General features: G+C 50.6%; 1 protein-coding gene across 3 annotated transcripts in view; it reads left to right on the top strand.

Moving 5' to 3' along the window:
• LOC120234796 (transmembrane protein 132B) overlaps positions 1 to 20,631 on the top strand; it is a 368,719-nt gene that overhangs the window by 336,486 nt on the left and 11,602 nt on the right. Inside the window, exons 1-3 of one of the 3 annotated variants that reach the window (XM_039236887.1) lie at positions 14,096 to 14,407; positions 15,252 to 15,377; positions 17,362 to 17,567. In XM_039236887.1, the coding sequence (XP_039092818.1) occupies positions 17,404 to 17,567 (164 nt within the window). In that variant the 5' untranslated portion in view covers positions 14,096 to 14,407; positions 15,252 to 15,377; positions 17,362 to 17,403. Of the gene's footprint in view, positions 1 to 14,095; positions 14,408 to 15,251; positions 15,378 to 17,361; positions 17,568 to 20,631 lie in introns of those variants that run through there. The other 2 variants (XM_039236961.1, XM_039236821.1) reach the window with 2 other exon arrangements.

Below are 20,631 nucleotides of genomic sequence, written 5' to 3'. Positions count from 1 at the left end.
CACACAGTGGGCCTTCAGCAAATATTCGCTGACTGCATGAACGTCAAAAACCTCTAAAAAATAATCTCCCAAAATAACAAAGATCAGTGTGTGTGGTCAGTTCCTTGAGCCTCACGCTTGGTTTGAGAGAGGAGAAGAGATCCAGTCCCAGTGGTGCATTGGCGCTGGGGTGAGCACAGCTCCCTGGGGTGAGACCGTCTCCTCCAGCTGTTGGCTGGTGGTCGGAGAGTGGATTTGCTTCGGAGAACACTGTAGGGGTGGCTCCTGTGGGTCCCTGCCCCAGAGTGAGGCTCCCGGTCTGCATGATTCCATTGCAGACTGGGACTTTCTTCAGTTCTGTAGCAGAGACAGTATAAGCAAACGTCTTTGTGATGGTTATTGGGCTTCCTGGGCAGCAGCCATGCCCGGGTCTGTCCAGGCACCAGCCCCTCCCACAGTCTGGAGAGCGCATTCTCAGCAAACGGGAGCCGACATCCAGCAGGAGCAGAGTGAGTGAGATTGTCCCTTGTGGCTGGAGGGAAAGTACAACAGGAGCTCAGGTGGTCAGTCTTTCCTTAGATTCCGCCTCTTCCCACTCGCCTCTCCCCCACGTGCACTTACCGAGCGAGCGTTTGCAGGGCACTGTGTCTGATGTCACGGGGGACGTGCTAGAACCTGTCGGTTTGATGGTGTGTTGATCTGTCTTCACCATTAAGCTGGCAGCTCCGTGAGGGGCTGGGACCTGGCTGATCTAGCTTGTAGCGCGTCCCTGTCACCCAGCCATGCCTGGCTCTACAGAGCCGGCGCATGTTGAGGGGTGGCAAATGCAGTCTCGTGGGGAAAGGGGCTTATTGGTGCCAGGGATGATGCCGCCACTCATGGAAGAGGGGTGGGCTTGGTGTCCAGCGCATGTGGGCTCTAATCCTGCCCCAGCTGTTACTCTGTGGGGAATCGTGAGGAACCTGCTTTCCAAAATGAACCTCAGAGACCAATTTAGTGGAAACTAGCGTTTATTGAGCACTTACTATGTATTGATGCCTGAGATCTTCATGTATATCAATTCATGTGATACTCAAAATCGCCCCATCAGGTCTGACTGTTATAATCTACGTTTACAGATAAGAAAATTGATGCAACAGGGAAGTGAGTCACTGTCCCCTAAATGAAGATCAAGGAGTTAGTAAATGTCAGGGCTGGGGTTTGACCTTGAGCAGCTTGGCTCCCAGCCAGGGCTCTGGGCCACTGCTTCACAGAGAGCAGAGACCCCAATTTTACAGTGAACGCAGCCCCACTGAGTGGTCAGATGGCTTATTTCAGGGGTAGGCTCCCTATTTCCTGGATTACCTGTGAATTGACTTATTTTAGGCACATCCTGAGGTTAAGGTTAATATCTTCCAATGATAAAACTACATTCTCTTCTTCTCTTGAATGTTTCACATGTCTAGAGAGAAATCCACTCATGGTAGGAGCCAGTGAACATAGAAAGAAATATCAGAAATTGAAGGTAGAATGTCTTTGAGCCAAGAGTTACATGTATCCACAAGACATGAGAGGCACAGATGAGGGAAGTTACCTGAGAAGCTCACAGGTTTTCCCCAAAGAGGGAAGTCAGTGTGAGCCATTTATCCATGCCTGGCTGATGGTCTCACCACGTCCATGTGGACTTACAGAGAGGAATGCTGTCTTCCACAGCTGTTAGGAATATAACTTCTGTCTCCACTGGAAACAAGGATCAAGATGTCTCCGAGTGGATGGAGTGGATCATGCCCGTTACCGAAACCGAACCTTATCTCTTCCATTTTCAAGAGGATACGGGTTTCCACTAGGAAAAGATCATTTATATTCATACAATCCACTTATTCACTCTTTACTGATTACATCTTCTAAGCTGCTCTTGGATTAGTTTGCCATGAAGACATTTAAGGTTTAACTTGAAATGCTAGAAGAAAATCTAGATTTCAAAGCACTTCTGTTGAGTTCTGTTCCCCTGCAGGGCCAGGTTAGCCTTCTAAAGAGCCCCCTATCCCAGACACGCCATACAGTTTGGGCCACTTCTAAAGCTCAGTTTAATGGGCTCTCTTTTTAAAAATTACAGACCTCAGCCCCAAGCGATTGCCCTAATAAAGTCATCCATTAACACGCTGGACAACTGAGCGCTTTCCATCATCAAGGGCATCAAGCATATCACTCCCCAGGGTGTCTGTTCCTGAGAAGAGCAAGATGGATAGATCAATGAGTTCCTGACATCCTTTGTGTCGAACATTTAATAAATACTTGGGTTACACTCTGACTTCTTTTCCTACGAGCACAGCTCTGCACCCTGTGTGAAGGCTGCCTGTGAGTCTGAAGGTGACTCCTATGGATGGCTGGTTCCTCACGTGCCTTTCTTGAGAGCCGCCTCGAGTGACAAAACAGTACTGAGATGCTTGCAGCATTTTCCAGCTCTCATTCCTGTGCTTACACTCGGCCTTGGTTCGGATAGAAGGGACTTTGGTCAAGCACATTGAGCAAATGAATTTTGGTTTCATAAATATGATGTAAATGACATAGAATGGGTATACATGTGCTGAGACACGACCTCCTAGCCTGTGCCTGTGTAGACATCACTAATCGATCCCAGCACTCCTCCCTAGTTCCTTCTCAGGACAGAGCTCCCTTGAGCAGCCCCTGTGTGTGATTTGCATCGGCTAGTGAGACGAACCTGTTTCCTAGCTCTGATAGAGTCTGGGGCTCTAAGAAATGTTTTGGTAAGGATTGAAGAGTGTGGGGGCTCCTGGGTGGCTCAGTCAGCTAAGCGTCTGACTCTTGAAGCTTTGGCTCAGGTCATGATCTCACGGTTTTGTGAGTTGAAGACCTGAGTCAGGCTCTGTGCTGTCAACTCGGAACCTGCTTCGGATTCTCTGTCCCCCTCCCTCTTTGCCCCTTCCCTGCTGGCCTCTCTGTCTGTCTCAAAATAAATAAATAAATTTAAAAAATAAAGTCTTTAAAAAAACAAGATGTTATTAAGAAAATCATAAGGAAGAGCAACAACATTTACCGTACATACTGTGTTTATGGGAAAAACAAATCCATAGTGGACCTGCGCATTTCAAACCCGATTTGGTCAAGGGTCAACTGTATATCAGGATGTCCTTAGACCAGAGGCCATAAAATGACAGGCTTTGAAGCTAACATAGCCCTCAAGACGTGCTCTCTTTGGTCAAGAAAGTACTTGACAATATAGATACTTAGATGCCAACATTCACAAAGTAGTTGACTTCACTGAAACTGGATTTCTCGTTTCCCTCGGAAAGTCAGATCTTTAGATGCACCCCTGGCATTCCCGAGCTGCAGTGGTAGGCTGGTGAGTAGAGCTGTCCCCTATGCACGGTGTTCGGGGGTCTCCCTTGAGCTTCTCGGAGTCCCCAGTGTCCCCGCCATTCACAGCACACCCGCCTTGCTCCTTTGGGTCACCTCCCCACTGCAGGAGGGATGTGGTTATTGACCCAACACCCTGACACTCGTGCAGGCCAATCGTGCAGAGAAAAAGAGGAGCTGATTGTACAGGTAGATTGAGTTCTATTATAAACACATTAGGTCAGTTAGATGGATTCGGTATGAAACTGTAGAACAATGTACTGGGTGCAATTATGTGAATTTATTGCTAATGTAAATAGGGGTTTCCACAAAGCTGAGTCTTACTTAACATAAGAACTGCTATAATTTCAGCAGGGGGCTACTTCCCAGGCTGGTCAGAGAGGAGTTTTTGTGCCCAGAATTTCACACAGCCTGAGCCCTGCTGGGTTGGATGTAGAGGCCATCGGGGTGGATGCCAGTGAGTCTGTGCAGCAAAGCATTGTGTTGGCATCAGGCCGTCCCCCGTGACTGACAGCCAGGCTGGGCTCCGCTGTGCCGGGCTCTCTGGAGACGGTCACTGGGAGCCGGGATGCCCAGCCCCTCTCTTGGCAGCAGTGAACAGCTCTCCTCTCTGCCAACACCTCTCAGCACGGACCTTTCACATCCCTCTCTTTTATATTTTGGTTTTGTAGCAACTGGACTGGCGTAGGACCGTGGTCCGTATTTCTACTTTCGCTTTGCCTGGAGTCCCAGAGAGAACAGCCCTCAGCTGCCGGTTTTCATACCCAGAGTTCAAAATGCGCCATGTTCTTTTATAGAAAAGTTTCTTCTCTAAAAGAGATTTTCATTAAGTGCTTTCAAAATAAGTTTGGAAAACATGCACCCTCTCTTTCCCCTGAGAATATGCTTATCCTGCCAAAATGCTTTTCCTTTTATGCGACTAATTTATGTGCGAGCCCCAAACACCTAGGCTTCTGACTCTGGTATGTGTGCCAATGGAGCCTAATTAACAGCGCATCTCTCCAGCAGGCCCGGTGCGCGCAGTCAGAGCGGGTGCGGGGAGCCGGGCACGGCCATATGCTGGGCTCTCACCACATAAGCGCCTCCTAATCCGTTCTGGGGCGCCGTTTGATGAATATGAAGGGCTTGGATCTTCTCCTAAGCTAACAAGCGTTGGTGGTGCTTTTAAAATCCCCCAGTGTCAAGGGATGAGATGCTAACATGAAAACATTCCGCACGTAAGCGTACGCTAAACTTTACATCGCGTTGTCATCTTGGGCCAAATTTGCTGGCGTAGTTTTATTTGAGGGGCAGAATCCTGGAAGCACTTGTTTGTTCGGGTGGGATCAAACCTTGTTGAGTGGGAATCAGGCAGAGATTTCTCCATGTGGAAAAGGACCAGAATTATTTTATTTCTCCGCAGAAGTGGCCCAGCAAGGAGATTGCAGAAATTGTCCCTTGCGCTAGTGGTCGTGTGAAAGGGGGAGAAGATCGGACGAGAGCGGGCCTGTCAGGCAGGAGCTGTCCTGGGCTCCTCAGACGCACGTGACCAGCAACCCCTCCTTGTAGTTCAAGTGGACTGAAGCCAGGGAGGTCTGACCATCTGTGTACGTGCTGGGTCAACCAATCGCTATATTTGATGGTGTTTTGTGTATGAATCTGTCTCCTCTGCTCCGTCGGGCCTCCTCCAGGGCTGGGACCCTTGGGGCCATTTTGCGCCCTTGCAGTCTTGCTCAGAACCCGCCATATGCATCACTGGCTCCAAGCTGGGCCTGAGTGTGAACCTCAGATTCGTGTTAACCTTCTGTGCCTTTAAGACACACTTGTCCCCCGACCCCTGGGCTGCACCCCTGCGGGGGGCATAATCAGACAATCTCTGAGCTCTCTTTCAGTACCAAGCCTCTAAGGTTCTGAAATGAAGGCGCGGGTTAGATGGGAAAGGATGGAAGCAAGTGGCCTCCGTTCCGCCCACACCGGCCCCGAGGTCTGCACTCGCCGAGAGGCCTGGGCTCCTCTGAACAGGCGACTTGGGAGAGAGGAAGAGATGGTGCATCCCAGGCATGGTCCGGCTCGGAAAGCCAGACCAACCTGAGTGAAAAAGAGTGGATGAAAAGAATCGTGGTTGCGTGTAAGGTGTCACGGCCGGGCCTGGAGAGGCTGGCTTGCGGCATCTCCCATGAGTGAGGGCCTCAGAGGTACTGTGGGCGCTGCTTAGGGCCTGTTGGCTGGATGGGTGCAGAGTGGCTCACAGACCTGCAGTCACTGGCTCTACAGATGAAGCTCAGCAGCCCGCTCAGTCTCTCTCACTGACCCTGCACAGTCCTGGCACGTCGGCAAGGCCACAGGCCGCCTAGGCCGTGACCCTGGCTGCAGAAAATCAAATAAGACAACATACTTGTCTTCAAAACACCTGCCTTACGATCCAGGAGGCACAGACAAGGACACGTTCATGGAGTAAATCTTAGCGCAGGAAGGTTAAAAACAAAGGTGGATACAAGGTTCCCATAGCCAGAGTCTGGGAAAAACTAGGACTTTTTCTCCCCATGAGCTCCAGGATGACGCAACTTTGCATGTTTCTCATGACTGTCTAAAAAATAGATAAACAACCCGTAGCATTAGGGATAGATGCAGGCATGGCTCTTTGATTTTGGGCCTGATGTTCACATTTATCTTTGTGATCGTACAGGGGCCCCAGAGGGCTCAGTGCCGTAGCGCATGGACATTTAACTCTTGAGAACGCAATACGTATTTTGTCATTTAGCCAAAAATGACATGTCCTCACATTTACATACATACATACACATATATAGGTAGGAATTCTGCATGTTTTAACTTGGCTGTCTGTTACCCTCCCTGGGGAAGGGTCAGTCCTGTGGGGAAAATGTGTGTGTCACTGTAAAGGGTCTGCCCACCATCGTCAAAGCTGGGTGGGTGGGGCAAGTGGGTTGTGATGGCTTTGTTGACCTCTTCCCCTTCAGGAAGACGCTGAAGAGTGTATTGAGGCCAGAGAGCAACCGTGACCAGCGAAATGTTAGAGGAACTGAAAGATGTCTTCACAGAAGGCATAGGTGGTGACCGCAACCAGGAGGTGCCAACAAGCTGGGGTCCTCTGCGCCGTCACTCACGTGTCCCAAGCTGAGAGAGAGAATGGGATAACTTGCAAATACCACCCGTCTCTGCAATTATGTGTGACATGAAAATTATAAAGATTACTTGTGTCCCTCCACGTTACTGTACATATTTTTGTATTAAGAATCATAAATGCTACGCCTTATAAACGAAAACAGAGATTTTTCTTGGGTAACATGGCTTGGGTGCATTTTACTTCGGTGAACTTTGGAGCCCACCTGCCATTTGCATGGGTCACTGAGGAAAGAAAGACATATGTTATATGCAAGTGCTTATTTGTTCCAAGTGAGGCCAAAGGACGTTGTGGATGCGGGAGCCAACACTCAGGCTCCCTGAGTGCTGTTCCTTGCAGTGACACAGGATTATTTAAGTGTAGCTCAGGAATGTTCGAGGGAGATCAAGGACGATCAGGGTGGTATGCTAATGCTCACTTATCGAAGGGAAGGGTAGACGATTATGTCAGAGAGCTGGATGCATCTGATTCATGAAAGCCTAGCATCATCTGAGGACCCACTGGGGACAGGTACGCTGTGAAGTCCTGGAGATTCCTACTGTGTACATTTCTTTGTTGTCTTCCTTCTCTTCTTCCTCCCTTCCCTTTCCTTTCCCTTCCCTCTCTTCCCTCCCCTTCCCTCCCCTCCCATTTCCTTTGTCTCTATGTATACGTCTTACATATTGGTCATAATGTAAGATGTATTTTCTACAGTGGCTTGGAACTCACAGAACTATTTGAGACACACTGTCAGCGAGTGCATCAATTACTATTTCTACGTAACAAACGCCCCCCGCATCTCAGCCACGGGCCACTGTAAGCACTTGGTCATTGCTCACGGGTCTCCAGGGCCATTCAGCTCATCCAGGCTGCAAACCCCAAGAGGACAAACCCAATCCTTTAACTATGTTTTGAGTGTTTTACTGTGACATTTTTGCTGAAAGTCCTACTGCACAAAGCAAGTCATTTGCCCAAACCCAACATTATGGGAGTAAGCACATTTTGTCTCCAGGGGTCCGAGCAGCAGAGTCGCGTGGCGGAGGGTAAGGGTGCTGTGCTGGGCACTGTCTTGAAATATGCCACACGAGGCAAACTGAGACTCTCAGGTGCCACAGCATTCCATAAATTGTAAGATGCGGTATTTGTTAGGCTCTGTTTTTAAATTTTTTAAAATATCTTTATTTTATTTTGAGAGAGAGAAAGACAGAGACAGAGAGTGAGCAGGGGAAGGGCAGAGAGAGAGGGAGACACAGGATCCAAAGCAGGCTCCAGGCTCTGAGCCATCAGCACAGAGCCCAACACGGGATTCAAACCCACAGACTGTGAGATTGTGACCTGAGCTGAAGTCAGATGCTTAACGGACTGAGCCGCCCAGGTGCTCCTAGATTCTGTCTTTAAAGAAATACCCGTGCTTTCCTGCCTTCCTAGCTCTGCACCATGCAGCTGGAGGTGTGTGGGGGGGGAGGGGGGGAGAACGAGAAAGGTCATACAGGAGTAAGAGAATTCCTCACGGCTCCCCCTCTCTAGCCCTGGAAAACGTCCCCTGATTCATCCTGTTCACTTGCTTGCAAAGTACCCATTTGCACTTCTGTGAAGGTAGAGTTTTGTCCTGCCTCCTGTTTTCTTGGCTGGATTGAAAAGCCTCCTTGACCAGGTCTCTTCTTCTCTACCTTCTTGCTGCACAGCAGTTTCCGGGTCCGGCGTGCTGGAGCGTTACACACGGTATTTCCTCAGCCGCTTACATCTAGCAGCTCACTCAGGACGTGTTGCTCTATTACCTTGTTTTTAGCCATGAGCTCCCGGTGGTCAGGCAATGAATTTCTCCTCTGACCTCAGCATCCAGACTCCCGCTGGGCATTTGGTGGGTTTGGGATGAGGCTGATGGGTTGTTCAGGTCAAGCTAAAAATGCTGGGAGACCCGGCCATGGGGGCTGGACAGATGGCCGGCACTCACAGACGCTTGCCGTCTGACCGCTGTACCAGTGTAGGGCCAGTCTGCAAACAGAGCTTGGGAAGGGCAGTGTGGCAGCCATGTTTATTTCCTCTTATCATTACTGTTCGTGGTATTATTACCACAGGTGGTTTTCTTAGGCACCCACCACGTACCAGGCTAAGTGGATTCTGTGGCTAATCATAATTAACACTTAGAACAGGTGTCCTTTTCCATTGTCCCCCTTTATGGCAGACCTTTAAAAAGCTTTCTGGGAGGGCTCAGTCGGTTAAGTGTCCAACTCTTGGTTTCGGCCCTGGTCATGATCTCATGGTTCGTGGGCTTGAGCCTCGCATTGGGATTCCCTCTTTCCCTCTCTCTCTGCCCCTCCCCGCTCACTCTCCCTGTTTCTCTCAAAAATAAACAAACTTAAAAAAATTATTTTAAAAAGCTTTCTGTAGTACCCTCCCCCAAATCCCACTCTGTCTTGAGCCTGCCCCCGCCAGTCTGTTCCTTTCCCTAGTGCCCGTGTGTCAAGGTCACCAGGGTCTTCTGCACGGCTGATGCCCGCACTCGGATTCTGTCCACATCTACTTGACCTCCCCGGCAGCACGGATAACCCATCACACCTTCTTCAAGTACCTCTGTCACTTACCTGCTAATTCACCTCCTCTCCTGAGCTTTTCCTCCGTAACAGACCAGCCCGTGTTTTCAGTGTCCTTCACGGTGTCACTTCGTGACCTGTAAGTGTTGAGCCGCCTGAGGCTTCCACGCCAGGTGTTCTTCAGTCCCCTGGCTTTGAGCACTGTGTGTTGGTACCGGCACAACCTGAATGTATTTCTTCAGCTTGAATCTCTCTCCTGAGCTTCACACACAGTTCCCCAACTTCTCACTTAACATCTTCATCTGAATGGCTAACAAGCATTTCAAATTTTTCAAACCCGAGCTCTGGATCTTTCTCTCCGCCTCTCCTGCAGTCTCTGCTTGTCTCACGCCCAGACCATGGCTTCTGTGTCTCACTCATGTCCAGCTTCCATTTCAACAGCAGATCCTGCCCAGGGCTGCCTGCACAGTACATCCAGGACCGGACAGCTTCTCCCTCCCTCCCTCCCACCCTTATCTGAGCTGTTGGACCGGCTCAGTAGACCTTACAGGGTATCCCATACTTCCCAACCTGCCAGAGGCTTCCCGTTCGCACCGCCTGGCCATCCCTTTTCTTTGCTCCAGACTCCTCACCTTCTCGTTATCCTCACTCAGCGAGGTCACATCCAACCCCTGGCTACCTCTTTGCCCTGCTTGCCTGTTTTTCTCAGTCCCCAAATGTGGCAAGAAAATCCCCATCTCAGGGCCCTTTCACTTCCTGTTTCCTCCACTTTCATAGATGTGCATGTTCTCACGACTCCCTCCCCACTGCATGTACGTCGCTGCTCGAGTGCACCCTGTCCAGGGAGGCTCCCCGCCGTTCTGACTAGAAGCGCCCCTCCGTCACCACTGCCTGGGCTCCCACCTGCTCCGGCTTTCTTCCAGGCCCCTCCTTGTGACCTGATGTGCACTCTCTATCCATACGCTGCTCAGCGTGGCTGCCTCTCTTAGAATTTCACGTCTTTAACAGCAGGGCCTGTGTGCCCATAGCTCCGTCCCCAACACTGAGGACAGTTCCCGGGTTGTAGATGATACTAAACACTTGTTTTTGTTTTTGTTTTTTTAATGTTTATTTATTTATTTATTTAGAGAAAGAGGCAAGGAGAGAGGGAGACAGAGAATCTCTGCATCATCATTGCGGAGCCCCACACGGGGCTGGAACTCACGAACTGTGAGCGAACTGTGAGATCACGACCTGAGTCAAAACCAAGAGTTGGACATTTAACCAACTGAGCCACCCAGGGTGCCCCCTCACTAAACACTTGTTAAATGAATGGATGACTTATTCTTATTTTACACATGAAAAAATAGAAAAGAGAAAAATTGTTCTGTCAAAATACACTGTAGCCTTGAGCCTGTCTCTGAATCCTCTGAATGGCAGCACAGTGAATGTCAGAGCCGCATGGTTTAGCGCCCTCGGGTTCACGGGTGTGGAGTCCGGCCCCAGAGGGCAGGAAGTGATGTTCAGATGTGATGGGGGAAGCCTTTGATCGAGGACCCTGGGCTCTGGACCTCAGTCTGGCTCCCTCTCCCTGGACCTGAGGGCTAATGATCAAACTAGTCTGAACTAATGCATGCCTAACGCTTAGTGACACAGAGCACGTCCGTGGCGCCCGGGGCCAGGGACAGAGGGAGCAGTGGACCAAAAAGAGGGACAAGGGGTCTTCTGGGACGAAGAGAATGTTCTGTGCCTGAGCGTGGTAGTGATTTCATGGTGCGTGCACCACCAAACTCCTCCGGTGTGCCTTCAAACGGACACGGAACATAAATTAGACCTCAGCAAGGTGGGTATGAAATCCTGGCGTGTGTATCTGGGTCTTACATTTTGGGGGCAGGACCGTGGGGTGGTAACGCTCTGTGCTGAGGAACCCCCTGATTCAGGGAGGTGGAGTGCAGACCCCTGCTCTGCCCATCACCAGCGCTGATCCCTGGAGAAGCAGCCATCCCTGGGCCTCAGTTTCCCCATCCACGGTATGGGGACAAAACCCTTAACACGGGGAGTATCTGCAGGATTTAGTGAGTACACCTCTATACGTAAAGTTTTTAAAAAGCAACACATGATACCTACTAGGCAGTCAGTACACGATAGCTATTATTCCTTTTTGTATTTCTTTTTTTTTAATTTTTAAAAAATGTTTTATTTATTTCTGAGAGAGAGAGAGAGACAGCATGAGCAAGGGAGGGTCAGAGAGCGAGGGAGACACAGTATCTGAAACAGGCTCCAGGCTCTGAGCTAGCTGTCAGCACAGAGCCCGACGCGGGGCTTGAACCCACGAACTGTGAAATCATGACCTGAGCCGAAGTAGGACGCCTAACCGACTGAGCCACCCAGGCGCCCCTCCTTTTTGTATTTCTTGGAAGTGTAAAAACTCAAGGCAAAATAAATATTTTCTGCTTACCTATTGCCCCTCAGACAGTGCCTTTTGCTAAACATGGTGATAAGTACAAACGGTTTGATTCAGATGACAATAGAATATAAAAGCTTTTTTCTTAGTTTCCTTTTGCAGGTCCTAATATGGTATTTCAGCATTGTGTGTGTGTGTGTGAGTATGTGTGTGTGTGAATTGTGCGAAACATACTATCCGCCTGTTTAGCCATCTTCCTTTCTCACACTCTGTTGGGGTGGGGGAGGGGTCTCAGGAAACCTTATGCACAGTCCACTTTCTCTCGGGGCAAACAGACGGACCAACATTGTGGCAAACTCAGAGGGTGGCTGGTATACAGACCCGATTGCTTTTAAATAGAAAATGAAGTCAGTGACATATCTTACAGGGTCCCCAAGTAACCTATTTTCATTCCTCTCTCTTTGAAGTAGTGAGCTGTGAAAGTGCAATTTTACCGTGAACTATTAACCTCTGAAGACGGTCTTCCCCATATGACATGTACAGGCCATCTCGCACATGCTCACAGGCTAATGTGGCCCAGGTTGTCTGCTTCCCACGTTCACCTTCCTGTCGTCAGCGCCATATGTTAGGATTCACAGCGTTTGGAGTTCCATGTTCCTTTGGGGGCTCAGAGAGCCCTGAAGGTATCACTTAGATGGCTGCTTGGAACCTGACTGATCTTTACCTTGCCGTGTCCTCCTGTCCCCTTGACACACACGCACGTGGCTGACATGACCCAGAGATCTCAGTTCCTGGCCACAAGGCCAAATTCATACTGGGACCCAAATTTATCAGCTCTTTGACCTGCAACTTTCTCAGCTTTGCTCTTGGCTTCTCCGTCTCCTCTCAGGATCTATTAAACGAACTTTTGTCTGAATGCAATTAACCTGATAACCTTTCCTAAGGCACCCCCTCCTCCTTCTTACCCAGACATGCTACTCACGGCGCACAGGGATGAACCGCACCCACAGGAAGCTGTGGAGGCACGTTCCCATTGAGTGTCTACTGAACACCGCAGTTTGCTATGCGCTGTGCTGGATGTGGCAACAACAGCAGTTAAGAGGGGACGGGTCCAGCGGCGCCTGGGTGGCTCAGTGGGTTAAGCTTGGGCTTAAGCCATGATCTTGCGGTTCATGATTTGGAGCCCCGGGTCGGGCTCTGTGCTGACAGCTCGGACCCTGGAGCCTGCTTCGGAGTCTGTGTCTCCCTCTCTCTCTCTCTCTCTCTCTGCCTGGCATGTGCTCTCTCTTTCTCAATCAATGCTTAAAATAAAGTTAAAAAAAAAAAAGAGGGGACAGGTCCCTGTTCTCAAGCAGATCACCTCCAAGTGGGGAACAGAGAATAAAAAAATAAGCATGAGCATTCCGACGGTGATAAGTATCGGAAGGTAAATTGTACAGTACTGCACAGCTAAGAGCTCTCCAGCGCAATCAGTACAGTGTAAGCCATGGGACATGAGCGCAATGAGTGTTATGGTTGATCTGCTGTAAATAATGCAGAAGTACTGCAAATATAGTCTACAGAGGAGCACGCCTAGTAAGTCCGAGGAAAATAGTGTACTGTGGATGCAGAGTGACCAGGCCAGCAGGTGCCAAGTTCAAATTATAAATGACTCAGGGGCGCCTGGGGGGGCTCCGTCGGTTAAGCGTCTGTCGGCTCAGGTCAGGATCTAGCGGTTGGTGGGCTCGAGCCCCGCGTCGGGCTCTGTGCGGACAGCTCAGAGCCTGGAGCTGCTTCAGAGTCTGTGTCTCCCTCTCTCTCTGCCCCTCCCCCACTCGTGTTGTCTCTTTTTTTAATTAAAAAAATTAAAAAAAATAAGAAATGACTCAAACAACACCTTGGTGGAGTGACGCCTCGGCTACCCCTTAAAGCGTATGCCGCTTTTGGTGGCGCCTTACAAAGACCCATGGGCCGAACGGCTTTAAGCACAGCAGAGGGTACGTCACCGGTCAGAGGGACGGGGGTCCAGGTGGGCCGGTCCAGTGGTCCCTCCAGGGCGCGGAGGACGCCGTTCCTTCCGCCCGGCTGTTCTTGCACGCTCGCGGTGCCAGCCTGCTCCGTGGCCCGCCCCCTTCAGGGCTCTGACGTCACCGCTGCAGTCCCTGACGTCACCGGCGCTGTGACAACATCCGGTAGGACACGGAGGGCAGGTTCCCCGCACGGCTCGGAGCCACGAGACCCTGCCGGGCGGCTTCTCACGCCTCATTGGCCAGAGCCGTGTCACGTGGCCGTCCCTAAGCCAATCACTGGCAAGGAGAGGGGGTCAGCCGGCCTGGCCTGGCGGGGGCCCTGGGGCATGGGGGGCTGCGGGTTTTCTGGGTGAAATCTTAGAAACGCTGGGTGGGAGGAGGGCGTGCGCGCGCTGGGGCGCACCTGCCGGTGTGTGGTTGGACGGCCCGTGGGCAGCCGGTTGTGTGTCCTCAGGCGTGGACAACAAGCGGGTGTCAGGACGGGAGGTCAGGGAAGGGGCGCGGGAGCGGGGGGAGCCCGGGGGGCGGCCCGCTGGGAGGGGCCTGTGCGGGGGCGGGGCCGGGCCGGTACACCCGCGACTGTCCCCCGGGGTTGGCACTTTACCCCCTGCGCCTTGGGAAGTCGGAGGTCGCTGGGAGGCCTGCCGTGTGGGCAGCCGCAGGGAGGAGCCCTGGGCCAGGGGCCAGCCGTCCGGGGCGCTGAGGGCCCGCACTGCTGCCCGCGTACCCCCAAAGCCCCGGCACGCGACCCCCTCTCCTGTCGAGGATTGGATGCAGGCGGAGTGAGGGTTGTGCGGCCCGGCTCACGTCAGGAGGGGAGAAGGCCGCGGGCGAGAGGCCCCGTCCAGACGCGACGCCCCGCGACACCGGTCCTCGTTATCCGTGGAAGTCGTGTTCTGCCGAAGTCACTGCAGACGCTGAATCAGCAAACACAGCCTTAGGGGCAAAACACACGCACGTACACGTCTCACAGAAGCCGTCGTCTTAAATCCTAAAAACAGCGCATCCTGTGACATGCTCTTCATTGTGCTCAGGAGGAAACGAGGTCGGGAAGCGTGACGTGGCTCGCCCCGGCTGTCCCCTCTCCCGCCTCCCGCCCCCCTAACCCGGGCCTAGAGCAGGATGGGGCCCCTCCCTCTGCGCTGCGCTGTCCCCCCCCTCTGGTCATCGCTGCCTGAGGGGCTGAGACCAGAGGAGAGCGCAGTGGCCTGTTTGACCTCGCTGGGGGCTCGTGCGTGGGGCAGGCGACTCAAAGTCCTCGCCCTGGAACTTCCCCCGTTGCCGGGACAGTGGTGTCGCGGTATAAACAAGTGGGTACATTTGAGAACATGGCGTCCACAAATAATAAGGTGTATCCACAGACAGCAAACATTTATTCTTGGTGGTTTTGAGAGCTGGGGAGTCGGAGAGCAGAGTGTGGTGTTTGGGGAGAGCCTCCCTTCGCCCCCTCCCCCCACCCCCGGTTTACAGACAGCTGTGTTCTGGTCCTGCTCTCAAGTGGTGGAGCAGAGGGGGAAAGTAAGCTCTCTGGGGTCCCTTCTTGTAAGGGCACCGATCCCATCGTGGGGCTCCACGCTCGTGACCCCACTGCCTCCAAAGGCCCCCATCTCCGGATAGCACCATCTTGGGGATTAAGGTTTCAACATAGGAATTTGGGGGTGGCACAAACATGCCGTCCATAAATCTGCTACGTCTTGTATACACTGTCATGCACCTCTGAGCCTAGCGTTCACCAGGACTGACCTTCTTTGAGCTGTTTTAATTGAATTAATCAAGGGCAGCGATGCATACTTTCTTTTAAGGGTCTGCACGTCCCGGGAGAAAGAAATCAAATGAATTTCGAAGGCCTTTGACTCTGTTACATTCTTAATTTAAGTTTTTCCACTTAGGCCATCTTTCACTGCCTGAAAGATGGGGCAGGTGTAAGTCTGCATGAGCGCGAGAGGGTATAGACTGCCACTGTGTCGAGATTTCATTTCTTATGCACAGAAGGAGCCTCCTGGTTTCCAGAACAGGTGCGTTCCTGATGGTGGGATGTATTGTTTCAAAGCGATTTACAGGGGGCCTGAGGGTGGGTGGACAGCAATAGGCGAGGAGAAACCAGAATTTTCCACAAATGTGGGAGAGTTGAGGTGTATTCTGTAGGAGGTAGGATCAGAAAGTTTCTAGAATTGGTGCTGACCATCTTCATCGGTGCTGAAGGCAGCATTGTCATAGGTAAGGAGCCTTGTTCTCTTAGCCGGGCAACGTTTAGCGGGTCTTGGCGCCTCCAGGCAGTGAGTGCTCCCAGGGGAAGGCAGGGGTTTCTCTGAAACGGGGCTCATACCCCTTTCTGAGTGTCTGAGGGAAAGGCAGCTGGGCCCGGGATCTTGAAATAAAAACAGGCTTCTCCCTTCCATTTCTGCTCTCATCGAAAGTCTTGTTGCGATTGCTCTCTTGGCAATCCTGGGCACAGTTGTGCCGATTTACGTTCCTGGGTCATGCCCCCCAGAGACAGCTGATTGCTCCCATCATCCATTTTCTTCTCCCTTGTCCCTGGAGGGCACAGGCATACACGGTCACCCCACGCGGCGCTCTGAGGACCAGGGTTACCCAGTCAGTGTCACAGGGATCTTAGCCAATGTTCCTGCTAGGGGCCTCGGTCTGTTCTACGTAAAGGTGGCTGAAGGGGCACCTGGGTGGCCCAGTTGGTTGAGCATCCGACTTCAGCTCAGGTCATGATCTCCTTGTTTGTGAGTTCCAGCCCAGCGTCTGGCTCTGTGCTGACATCTCGGAGCCTGGAGCCTGCTTTGGATTCTGTGTCTCCTCTTTCTCTGTTCCTCCCCTGCTTACTTTCCATCTCTCTTTCTCTCAAAAACAATTTTTAAAAACATTTAAAAACAACAACAACAATAACAAGGTTTGCTTTTGGAGTTTGGAAGTTGGCACTTATGACCTTGCTTTGGACATGACCATGTGGGGCTTGGAAAGGAGGCCTGGGCTGTGAGTACCGACTCAGGTGAGGAAGAGGAGGTCAAGAATAAGTCCTCATTTGTGATTTGAAAAACACCCTGCATGGTGGCACTCAGGTCTGCCGGTGGCTCAGACTGACAGGAGACCCCAAAAAGCAGTGTGTGACCTGAGCCAGTTAAACCACATCGCTGGCTACAGGTCCTTCACCTATAGAATGACATTGTGGACCCCTTGCCATTGTGATTCTGCGGTGAATTCTCAGTTTTTGTGTCCCCTGCACTTGGAAGTGACCCTTGCCCCCTCTGCACCCTCCCCACCACATACCTCAATGACATTTTCCAGAAGGTCCAGGAGAGATGTCGTCAACATTTCACTTGTTTATCTGGAAGAGGTGGAGTGAGATGGGGGTTTAAATTGTCCGATACGTAACCTGCTAACACGTGCACATTAAGAGGGCACCCCCCCCCAGTGCTGAGTCAAAAAAAACGTAGCAAAACGCTACATCCTTACTTCCAGTCTGCAAAACTGCAGTTTAATGGGGCACCAATAATTATATCCACATTCCATGAGTATTTTTCCTACAAGGATTTTAACATAGTACAAAGCTTTCTTGGTTTTTCAGAAAAGATTCTCTTGATGGCTTGAATAAAGTCATTTTTTTTAGTAACATATGGCTACCTTTTACATATCTTCAAACATGGTGCAAGAGTGAAATATATTGCACCTGGGGTTTGATTAGTGGTGGTTTGAGTACATAAAGAAGGTGAGGTAGAGGGAAAAAACCCACAAAAGAAGCAACAAAGGTTATAGAACTCCATTAAATTATGTTTATGGTTTTACTTGTCAGTATTTTGTAATACAAAATGGTTTTCCTGGAGTCTGTTTATCAGTATTTGTCACTAATTAGTGCCTACAAATTACCTTTTGTTGGAGTCATGTTCTTCTGATTGTCTTGGTGTCTAATAAATCAGAGTTCACGAACTTTCACTGCTCCTCGGTGCCTGTGTTTTCCTGCTGATGCATCTCAGGATTCTGATTCTCCCAAAGGTTTCTAACCACTGCGATTCCATTTTTGTGAACGGGAAGGAGATGAAGAGCCAAGTGCACACGACCGTGAACTTCACCCACAAGCACTTCACCTCTCAGCTGGAAGTCACCGTGTGGGTGCCCAGGCTCCCCCTGCAGATTGAGATCTCAGACACAGAGCTGAGCCAGATCAAGGGATGGCGGATCCCCGTGGCATCCAACAGAAGGTGAGGAGCTGAGGGAGGGCTGAGTCCTGAGACCCAGGTCCCTGGGGAGATGACCTCGGGGAAGCGGCCTCTGCGGTGGTCACAGTGGCCTTGGATTGGGGTTCAGTGGACCCGACTAGGTACTTTCTAGCCTTCTGACTGAGGAAATTCTCATGAAGATACGAATAGTGTCCACTTCATAGAACAGTTGCTGGGATGCAGCATAACGCTGCAGTGCGTACGAAGCACAGAGCGCTGGGTAGAGGTGTTTCCTTGTGTCCTGTTTCCCCGTCGTTCCTTCCCGTCCATGCTGCTCATTCTCAGTTCCCTGTTCGTAAATGTCAACCTTCATCTGTGGAGCCTGGCACAGGGGTTACGTTGTGGGCTCTGGAATGAAGCCGCTGACGTGTTCATCCTTGTGAACTTCCCCACACAGAACTCTGTGACCTTGGGCCAGTTGATGAACCCCTCTGTTCCTCAGTTTTTTCATCTATAATTTGGAGATGACAGTCTCACCGAAGAGAGTGGTCCCAAGCATGAAATAACACATAGTGTAGTAGGCAGACTTCTAAAGATGACATCTCTGTAAGATTCCTGTCTCGTCACTCAAGCCCTTATCTGGTACTTCTATGAAAGGATTTTACAGATAGAATTAAAATGCTAAACCCATTGACTTTAAGAGGTGGCCCTTGAAAGCAGACATTTCTCTAGCTGGAAGATGGTACCGGACAGTGTGTAACTTTTAAAACTGAGGTGTTTGTATGCAGCATAAATCCCTTGAGATCCACCCCAGTTGTTGGCTGTATGGGGCATTCCTGTTGTTTTATCGGTGAGGGGTGATCTGTGGGGTATACCGTGTCAGCACGCTGAATCATTCACCACAGAAGGTCGGGGCCCTCCTGGATGGAGCCGCCATGACCCTCCTGTGCAAGCTTGTGTGTGAGCACGTTTTCTGGGGAAAGTGCCCAAGAGCGTAATTGTTGGGTCATATGATAAGGGCATAGTTAACTTTAAAAGAAACTGCAAACTATTTCCCAGGGAGGCTGTACCATTTCACTCTCCCAGCAGCCACGTATATTCAGCTGGTTACTCCATCCACATCCCTGGCAGCATTTTAAGAGAGTGCATACTATATGGTCCCATTTAGAATGATCTAGAAAATGGAAAACAGATTGGTGGTCACCATGGACTAGGGATCATGTAGACTATCAAGGGGTAGCTGAGGGCATCCCCATGGGGACAGACCAGTCCTGTGTCTCAGTTGTGGCTATGGTTACATGAATCCTCCGGTGATAAAATTGCATCGAGTCACACACGCACGTGCACACATGCAGTGGTTAAACTGTTGAACTCTGAATAAGCCTGTGGTTTGTACCAATGTCTGTTTCCTGGTCTTGGGATTGTGCTGTGATGATGCAAGATGTTAGCAGAGCAAAGAGCATACAGGACCTCCCTCTAAATGATTTTTTTAACTTACAGTGAATTTCTAATTAATGCAAAATTTAAACTTTTTTCTTTTAAGTTCATTTTTGACAGAGAGAGCACAGAAGGGGCAGAGAGAGAGAGAGAGAGAATTCCAAGCAGGCTCCGTGCTGTCAGTGCACAGCCCAACACAGGGCTTGAATTCACAAACTGTGATATGTGACTCAACCATAATTAAGAGTCTGCCACTCAACCTACTGAGCCACCCAGGTGCCCCGAAATTTAAAGTTAAAAAAAAAAATAGAATGCTATATGTCCCAAAACAACAGAGTGGTTTGATTAATAAAGTATTTCTAATACTTCATTTAGTCACTCACCACTCTTCTGATACTGCCTCTTTGGAATGGCACCTGTAATATATACTTAATATTGTTCTTTTTTTCGCTTCTATTCACTTACTTAAGGGAAATTTCACATCACTATCAAAAATGGCCAACTGGTAAAAAGTAATGCAATGAAAAAAAGTTGGTGTTACATTCTGCATAGATACTGCTCTTTGTCTGAGTTGGTCTTTTTCTTTTTTTAAAGTTTAATTCTTTCTCTTGAGAGAGAGAACAGGGGAGGAACAGAGAAAGAGGGAGGGAGAGAGTCCCAAGCAGGCTCTACACTTGTCAGCACAGAACCTGATGTGGGGCTCGATCTCACAAACCGTGAGATCATGACCTGAGCTGAAACCAAGAGTCAGACGCTTAACTGACTGAGCCCCCCGTGTGCCCTGGGATAACTGGTGTTTAATGAGTCCACCAGGAAGTGTCAGATAAGTGTGAGGGACAGCCCAGACCAGAGACCTTCATTCCCCGTGGTAAAATCAGAAGGATTGAAAAGTGAAATGGGAATAACTTCTCAGAATGTCATTGCGTGTTTTTGATGCCACGTCCCTTTGGTACAATAACCACCTCACTCACCAGCAAAGATATTCACCCCTCACGCTGGGAAACCACAACATGCTTGTTTACCGATGCTGGTGACAAACTGTTTCTTTCTAAATGGTTCCCAGACCTTGCAGGGAGGCAGAAGGATAGATCTTAAAGAAGATGGGTTTCCGAAGTCAAATGGAACTAAATTTGCCGACCACCAGCTGCCTCGGCTGTGTGTTAACCATGGCATCTTTGTGCAGAAATAGGAACATCTTTCATGGCTGTTTTGAAGACGCAGGGAGGTTACTTTAAGGGGGAAAAGGGCACGGGGGGCTTTGCAGCCTGGGCATGGACCCCGCACCTAGACGGCTGGATCCACGAGCGCTCATGGTCACGGGAGCAGGTAGAGCGAGACCCAACACATAGTAGGGCTGACTCAGTGCGTGTGAATCACAGCCACTGTCTCCCCGGCCCCCCACCCCTGTCCACTGATGGTTGTAGACCCGTCACCAAGCAAGGTGCTCTCGCAAAGCACACAGGACAGGTTCGTCTGGAGGGGAAGGTCCTGGAGCAGCAGAGCCAGTGAGGATTTGCCCCTCGGCTGTGCACGGCTGGGGCGGCAGTCCAGGCCCTCTGAGCCGGGGTGTCGGCTGCCAGCACGAGCGCACCCCTGCCTTCCCACATGACCCCTCAGCAACTCTGTGGCCGAGTGCCGTGGGTGGGCCACGGGGTGGGAAAGGGCACTC

The sequence above is a fragment of the Hyaena hyaena genome, unplaced genomic scaffold (assembly GCF_003009895.1).
Source record: "Hyaena hyaena isolate Hyena2069 unplaced genomic scaffold, ASM300989v1 scaffold_0, whole genome shotgun sequence".
NCBI classification, from domain to species: Eukaryota; Metazoa; Chordata; class Mammalia; order Carnivora; family Hyaenidae; genus Hyaena; species Hyaena hyaena.
The sequence above is the reverse complement of the archived record's forward strand: the minus strand, read 5'-3'. Positions and strand labels throughout refer to the sequence as shown.